Source organism: Pteropus vampyrus, unplaced genomic scaffold (assembly GCF_000151845.1).
Source record: "Pteropus vampyrus isolate Shadow unplaced genomic scaffold, Pvam_2.0 Scaffold47, whole genome shotgun sequence".
NCBI classification, from domain to species: Eukaryota; Metazoa; Chordata; class Mammalia; order Chiroptera; family Pteropodidae; genus Pteropus; species Pteropus vampyrus.
The window spans coordinates 769,511-778,125 of NW_011888828.1; the positions used below are offsets into that span (position 1 = coordinate 769,511).

Sequence of the window (8,615 nt, forward strand, 5' to 3'; positions counted from 1 at the left end):
ATTTACTGACTTTCTCCCTCCCTCTAGTCTATGATTCCCATCCCTAGACTTCCTGGTGTTTACAAGAAAAGGATCTTTTTGATTTTTTTCCTAAATACGACGGGAAGCTATTTCATCTTCCTCCCACCTTGAGTACCAGTAAGCTCTTTTAATCAGCGTGAGATGAAGCTGACCGACAGGGGTCTTTTAATTCAAAAAGACTCAGATCCTGCCTCCAACACTCTCTGCTGCATGACGATGGGCAGGTTACTTAATTTCTGAGCCTCAGTTTCTTCACTTGTAACACAGATGAAATAATATTTACCTCAGTTTACTGTGAGGCTTAGATAAAATACTTTATACAAAGCATCCAGAACAGTGCCTGGCACTTAGAAAATGCTCCGAAAAAAAAGTTTGCAAACCTAAATCTCCAGCACAGCTGGAGGTAAAGGGACATCTCCTAAATGGGGTTGGCACCAGCACCATCACTCACAATAGAATTAGCTCTTTCAGGGGTAAGGGCCTAACTGAACTGGATAAAAGGTGCTGATGGGGAAGGTTTGTATTGACCTTTGAAACACTGCTTTTGTAGCATCTTTAAATTACCTGAGAGAACCAGGAAGCAGAGGCAGGCAAGGGGAGGCACATGATTGAGGTCAACTGCTGAGCCAGACGATGACCTCTAAGGGTCCTTCCAGTTCTGAGTCTGAGGCTCTCCAGTTTGTCTCTTGTCTCCCCAGGTCTTCCAGGGGAGAGAGGAACCCCAGGACTGCCCGGCCCCAAGGGCGATGATGGGAAGCCGGGAGCCACAGGAACAATGGGCATGCGTGGCTTCAAAGGTAATAATGGTCTCTGAGCACCCCTGCTCACCAGCCTGGGCTTTGGAGTGAGTGGACCGGCTTTGATTTCTGGCTGCCCCTGACCGGCTAAGTGGCCTCGAGCAAGGCCCTTAATCTCGTCATTAGACACAACTTTCTTCATCCAAAAACTAGAAATCCTTATGATACCATATTTCACAGGACTGTCATGAGGATTAAATGGGATACGCATGTGTAAAAACACTTTGTAAACTCGAAAGTGTTGTAGAAATGCAAGGGAGAACCAGGATTACTACTGGCTGCAGCTCAGAGGAAGCCACGCCAGGAAAGTGGGCCCGCAGGAGAGACCCAGAGGCTGCAGACCTGGGACAGCCACCTCCTCTCCAGCACTGCCAGATTCCTCACAGGACTGTGAGGAATTTATTTTGATTCCCCAGACATTTCAAACTTAAGTCAGTTCTCAGCTTTGCATTACCAATAGTGTTTCTTCTGACTTTTCCCTTTTTATTGCTAGTTGCCTCGTTCTGTTTTAGGGGAGCCCACGTTATAGTCAGTCCCTGTCTTTTCACGTTCATTTCAAAAGCGTCCAGACCTATCATCATTGCAGAAGAAGACGAGGAAATCTGACAGTCTTTCTCCAGACTCGGCCTCTCACTTGTTAAACTGAAGTCTAAGAAAGACATTCTGCTAACAGTCCCACCCCACATCCAGGACGGTCTCTGAATCTTGCATCGTTGCATCACTGGGAACTTTTATTTCACTTCCCGGCTGGTGATTAAACAGCCTGAGGTTTTCCGTCCTTTTATGATCCACATTTCTTACAATCGATTTTAAAACAGATTACAAAAGCAGCACATGCTTGTTGAAAAAATGTAACCATACAGAAGTGTAGGAAGTGTAAAGTAGAAAGCGGGTCCCCTCGCCCTAGGTCTCTTAGGCTGTTATTCTTTAGAATAACTACTGTAAACAGTTTGGAGCATATCCTGCCAGACCTTTTTCTCAGCATATTCACGTTTACATATATGGTTGCCTTTGTTTTTTGTTTTTTGTTTTTTGTTTTTTGTTTTTTTTTTTTAAAGAAAACTTGAATCACACTTGGCATCCTCCTCTGAAACTTATTGGCTTGATTTTTTTCACCAGACAATATGCCATGAACTTTGATTTGCAGATACCTTTATGGAGGTACTTGGAACAGAGTTCTTTGGTCATTTTAACCCCCGCTTGAGCAGTGTCAGAGCCTACTACATTTTTGTAGAGTAGGATGCTAGCTGGGAAAAGAGCCTTCTCTGTTTTTGTTTAACCATATCCTGGGAAAGAAATTTCACAATTCCCTGGGGCCTCTCCCTCATGTTTTATAGCCTCATCCACTGGTAAATCTGCCTGATATATAACCTATGTTTCTCCCTATGTAACTGAAGACCAGCCTTCCTTTTCTCTTCTTATGCTTATTAGAGCAACTTGGATGTGGACTTCCAGACCCTTGACTATTTAATAGGAATGTCTTTGCTTTGTCTTCTTCCTGCTAAATATCACTACTCCTTTAGTCTGTGCTGCACTGCTTTCCTAGGTGTTAATGAGGAGGGAAGGAAATTCCTCAGCTGGGGCCCTCCGCTTCCTGGGGTGACCAGAACAGGCAGCAGAATTGGCTCAAGCTCTTTTTCCATCATGCCATGCCCTCCAGAGCTACTGGCTCCTGCCTGAGGTTCTCTCTGGTCTTGCGTTAATAAGTCTTCTGCAGATTGTACTTTATTTACCATTAGGATTTACTTCCATTTCTAATGCCAATTTTCCTCCTCCGTTTCAGGTGACCGAGGCCCAAAAGGAGAGAAAGGAGAGAAAGGAGACAGAGCAGGAGATTCCAGTAAGAAAATTCTGTTGGGGTTGCTGGATTTTCTGTCAGCACAGGTGTAGCTGTCACCCAACCAGCCCCAAAAGTTTGGGGGTCCAGAGGTGGATCCACGGTCCACGGCTTTAGTGTCAAAGGAGCCCACTACCTGGTTCAAGGCTCTGCTGGTCCAGCAAGAGATAAGTGTATTCCAGGGTCACAGGCCACATTTTCAGATGTGATCTAAGCCCAGTGGTTGTGTGGAAGGATCTGGGGGCAGACTGCCTGGGCTTTCTTCTGGCTGCCTCACTAGCTAGATATGTAATCTCTGTGCCTTAGTTTTCTCAGCTATAGAATGGGGATAAGAAGAGTCTTTACCTCATAGGATCGTTGTGAGCATTAAATGAGTTAATCCACATGAAGTGTTTATTACAATGCCTGGACATGTGGTTGGGACTCAGTAATGTTCATTATTATTGTTCTATGTAATACACCGATTCAGACATACTTCCTAAAATCATTGGAGATGCTCACTAAAATTCAGTTACTGGCCTCATTAAAACACATGACTTCCCTGAGTACCTACATGAGGAAAGGTGTAGAGGCAAAGCAGAATCTCTGGTTTTTCTCCTTTGCTGCTAACTGAGCAGAGATGCAAGAGATCTCACTATCTGGCAGGCCACCAAGTCTAGGAATGGGCATCTTTCTGATGAGGGCCCTTCCTCAGATGTTTACAAGGGAAGCCAGCCTACCTAGCTAACACTCTTTTCTAGGGTTTATTTTCTCCCTCCTTCCCCAAAGGGCTACATGTAGAACCTTGTAGAGATTGCCAGAGAAGAATGAAGTCTCCTAGCCAAGCCTCAGTGAATAGCGTCTCCTGGCCAAGTCACAAAAAAATATCAGCGTCTAGTATTTGTTGGGCTCTGACATGCTGCCACCCTGTGTGAGGCATAAGTGGATTATCCTCTTCCAGGACATCTTTGCTCCAGTCTTGGCTCTCTAGGGAGGCTGGGCTGGGAGAGAGCGCCCGCCTCCAGGTTCTCCTGTAGACACTCATATACCTATGCAGATTCACTCTTCGGACCCAGACTGAGAGTTTCCCTAGGGCTGATCTTCTTTGGTTTCAGTAGGTCCTTACAACGCCACTTTCATCCCAGTCACGCAGGACCAGATGGAGACCTCACTCCTCAGTAGTGTCCTTTCCCAAGGCCTCTTGAAACTTGCTTCCTCCTTCCTCAGCCCTTCCTTTTCCCGGGGCAGTGATTAAGGATTAAACAGGAAAAATGTACGTGATAGCACTTTGTCACTCCTGAGGACGAGGTATGCCTACACTTACCCTAGACTCCACATGCCCACCTCACCTTAGATGCTGTAATCCACAAAGCAATATATGTTCTTGGCAGTCTTCCTAGCATTATCTAGAGTCCCTTTCAAGGGCAGCCAAAGGCTAAACTAGGAGTGTCCCGGCTACATGAGATCTGTTGGACCCTGCAGGAGCCAAAAGGAAATTTTGATGGCAAAGGAAGGGAGTCTGGATGTGATCTAGGACATCTGCGATATATCTAAGTCACATTTATGAATTGGGCTGGGCACCATACTTTGTCTTTGGGTTGCTGCCTTCTCCTGTTCTCTTTGTTGTCCGTGCTCTGATGGAATGTTGCCAAGGTAGCTGAGAAGGACCATGGCATTTAGCTGTGTGAAATAAACAACTCCTGATGGGGTGGCAGGAAGGGAGGAGCTGTGGAAAAATGACCTTTAGAGGGAGATCAGAAATGCTGCCCACATGCCAGAGGGGTGCTTGTCAGGAACTTTTTGGCAACTGTTCTTCAGCTGAGTTGAGAGGACCGAGGAAGTCTGCACTGGCCGAGCCTGGGGAGAGGTGGTGGTCATCAGTCACCATGAATCCCAAGGATGCTTTCTTCACTGTTTAACATGTCTCTGTGGACCCAGCTGGCTGGGCTCTGCACTTGAATTGGGCTCTGAGGCTGGGGGCGCACGGTACGTGAGGTGGGAGCTGAGCCAGTGGTGCGGGGCTCCCCTAGGCACGGGCGGGGAGCTTAGGGGAAAAGGCGTCTAATCCACTTGGCCCTGGAGCCTATTGATTATACCGAAAGAGGCTGATGTAAGCTCTGGACAGCCCTGTCTTAGGGACTGCTGGCATTCCTCCCTGCCCTGAAGAGGCTACACCCTCACTGGAGCCCAGAGGTCAGACAACAGCCCTTGCACAAAGATCTAAGCTTCTCCTTCCTGCCCCCTGTCAAGGCCCAAAAATGTCACCATCAGTGATGGATTGGGGAAGAAAGAGATAACGCCATCAACAGGAGGTTTTTACACAGTGCGTGGAGGAATATGGGAGACGTGCAGGAATTGTCGAACAACAAAACGGGAGGCCATTCATTCATCTCCCCATTTTCAGAGGCCCTGAGTGGAGAGCTCACTCTCCCAAGGCAAGCGCAGAGGTGGAACCAAAAACCCAGGCCTCTGACTTCTGATTCTGGAATGAGAGCTTAGGCCCCTGATCTTGAAGAGTAGGTTGGGCTCCTTAAAAGCCCTAGTGATTCCCTCCCCGGGCGATATGGATTTCGGGGTGTTATTGGGGGCCGTCGCAGCAATTCAGGGCTGAGATCTGTGCCTTCCCACGGCCTCCACTCCCTGGCCTGCCTCTGACCACGTCAAACCCACACTGTGTTCAGACTCCTGATTAGTTTCCGGAACTCCAGTCCCAGAGGAATTAACTGGACCCCTAGGGCTGAGGCTCTGAAGGGGAAGCCAAGGATCATCTTTCAGAAAACTGCAGAAATTCTGACCCACGCTGAGTGCCCACTTCCGGGGTTTTCTTAGTCATTCCCTGGGCCCTGAGCATCCTCACTGTAAGATCTGATGGGTAAGAAGAAGGGGTTCTGAGCTCTACCCTCCTTCAAACAGGGATATGGTGGAGGACGGACCCTCCTTCCGTAACCCAGCTTGTGCTCAGGCCATGGAACCTTACCAGACAGTGCCCACCTTTAGCAGCATGAACCTAAAGCTCCAGCAGGTGGAGTTGTTACTACATAAAAGGGATTGATGAGAAAAATAAGATAAGACACCCCTCAGGTCAGAATCCGAAAATGATTGTTTCCTTCAAAGAGGGCTTTATAAGAGAGGTCTTCTCGGTACCCATGTTTTAGGTTAATATTACATATTTTTTCCAAAATCTTGCAGTTGTTTACCCATGTTTTGGTCTGGAGTCATAGGATTTTAGAGTTGGGTGGGTTTCAGATCAACTCCTCTCCCACCCCCAAGCCCACCCTACCAGCTCTGAACAAGGACCAAGAACAGAGAGCCAGAGAGACTTCCCATAGTCCCCGAGCTAGGTCATGGCCAAACTGAGTCTAGAATTCAGATCTCCTGATTTCTGCTTGATGAGAGGTAAAATTTTTGTTTTGTTTTGTTTAAAGCAAGGGTGATATCAGTCATTCTGTTAAATGTTTGGCTTTTGGGAGTTTGGCCGGGGGGTGGGGGGGACAGTTATATATACACATCTCAAGACAGAAAGACATTTGTTTTACCCTTGTATATGGTGCATTTGCAAGAAAAATAAATAGTTTTTTTTTTTTTTTTTTTTGCAGCTAGCGGGTGGGTAAAGGATATAGTTTAGTTTAAGCCCCACAGCATGAATTTAAAGTAGGATCTACATTCAGATTGTTTAAAATTTTTTCCTCAATTTGGTTTCACGTGGAAAAAAATATGCAGAATGACTCAGGGGTCAGTTCTAAGCCAGGGTGTGTTAATAGTTATCAGTGACATCTCAGAAAACTTGAAGAATGTTTAACATCTTGTGTGTGTGTTTAATATTTAGGGCAGTAGTTACCCCCATTATGCAGTATAAGCCCCAAATAAATGATCAGGATGGTGGCTTCTAGACAGTATTTGTCCCAAGCTGCTAAAATGTTTCCATCTCTGTTTTAGAATAAGGAGTGCAAAGAGAGTCCTTTGGAGTTCATGAATTTCCTTCCTCCTCTCCCTGTACCTACAGTCGGCTGCAAGCAGTGGCTCCAGGAATCTGTTTAGGATATCGTAGCATCAGAAGTTAGTATTTTTTCCAACACGAGAGAGACAGCTACTGGACCATACAATTGTATTTCTTTGCTAATTTAACTGCACATACATCCTTAATACCTCATACAACTTTAATACCCCAGCAACAGCATGATTTAAAAGTAAACCACACTTAAGAAAAATTAACCATTCACGTAATACTATCAACAGACTTGTACCTGGCGCTATGAGGAGTAAGGTATCTGTGCACATTATTTCACTTAATTCTCACAGTGATATTCAGGAGGCATGATTACAGATGTAAGAGAGATGAAGAAGCTGAGGGAAGAGGATAAGGAAGCTTCCGGAAGTCACCAGAGTTCATAAGAATTGAAGCCAGGACACAGATCGGGCCTGTCTGGCTTGGAGTCCTTTTGCTACCCTTGGGTCATCTTTTATTCTCCTGGCCTTTGACAGTGTGGGGTCCTCACCGGCCACTCTGTCTGTTCTTAGTGGTTGATCTGGAGATGCTAATTTCCTCCTCAGCAATTCTCAGTTACTTTTAAGTTACCCTGCCCTGTCTCAGAGTTTGCTCTTCATTTCTCCAAGCCTTGGCTGCCTTACCTGCTTCCGTGGCTCTGAGATAGGCCACAGCAAACTTTTCACTTGGCAGTGGGGGCCGGGTGTACTCTGCACCTGCCAGCAAAGCCCTTCCCGCCTTGCTTACTTTTCCTATTATTGTGATTGTTTGACCTGAGCACAGTAGCCTTCCTGAGATAACCTGTGCAGAAGCACCTGGCACATATCTGGCAGTGTTGATTCACTCACACATTTGTTCAGTTTGTGTATTCATTCATTCCTTCTCTCTAGCCTTATAGAGTGAGTGCTGGGCAGATGCAAACACCCAAGCATATGTAGAGATAGAAGAGTGTTTTTCAAATGTCTCCTCCCCTAAATTTATATCTAGTCACACCGAAAATACACAGGGACACAAACTTCGCCCAGAACAATTGTCCTGCAGCAAACATTGCTTCCAGTCCTGGCTGAAGCAGAATGGGACACACCAGAGAGAAAAGGAATGAGCGCTATAGGGCGTGGTGAATGAGGTCGATAGTGGGAACCAGATGAAAACTGGGCAGGGACAGAAGTGACAGCAGAGGCCTAAAACCCATGAATCAGAAAGCAGGTTGTTGGCACAACGCTAGCTTTGGAAGGAGCAGGGATGAGGGAGATCGAGATGGGACCCTAGGGAAGGGAGGGACTGGCTTCCCTCACTTCTATCATAAAGAAAAGATAGATGCATGGAAGGAAAGAAAACATTCAGGAAACAGAACATTGCTTATTTACTTATATAGCAAACATTTACTGAGCATTTGCCATGTACCAGGCACTGGCCAACGGCTGGAGAACCAAAGGTGGGTAAGACCCAGCCTCACCTTGAGGAGCTCACAGTCTAGCAGGTAACAAAAACACTTAATCACAGTAGAATGTGCTGAGGCTACAGTAGACATATATACAAAGGCTAATTTGCCTCCTGTTATAGAGGTCAGTTGATAAGGTGTCTTCCAGCCAAGTCTTGAAGGGCAGGTTGCTGTTCAACAGGTAGATGTGGAAGGTGAAGTACTCCAGGTAAAGAGAATCATGCATGAAACAGCAGAACATTGTTTGGTAAACCCGAATAGTTTGACATGGCCAGGGTTCAGGATGTAAGAAACAAAAAATAAGGCATGTGGTATGTGGGGATCAATAGTCAGGAGTTCAGGCTTGACCTCTGGGCACCGGGAAGCCAGGGTGGGCTGTAAGCAGGGAGGTGACAAACCAAGGGGAGAACAAGCCTGGGGCCAGAACCAAGGGGTAACGAAGCCTCAGCTATTCCTGACAGCCCTTAACCCTGTGACCAGTGCCGGGCACAGGGTGTGCAGACCCTTCCTCCCCATGGAAAGGTCCATATTCCAAGTTCATGTTTCTCAGATGCT

The 8,615-nt window shown here is 46.4% G+C and overlaps 1 protein-coding gene across 1 annotated transcript in view; it reads left to right on the top strand.

Moving 5' to 3' along the window:
- The window catches only part of SCARA5 (scavenger receptor class A member 5), a 103,141-nt gene that overhangs the window by 74,961 nt on the left and 19,565 nt on the right, over window positions 1-8,615 (top strand). The window contains exons 5-6 of the mRNA XM_011359341.2: window positions 720-818; window positions 2,602-2,658. Of these exons, the coding sequence (XP_011357643.1) occupies window positions 720-818; window positions 2,602-2,658 (156 nt within the window). The remainder of the gene's footprint in view (window positions 1-719; window positions 819-2,601; window positions 2,659-8,615) is intronic.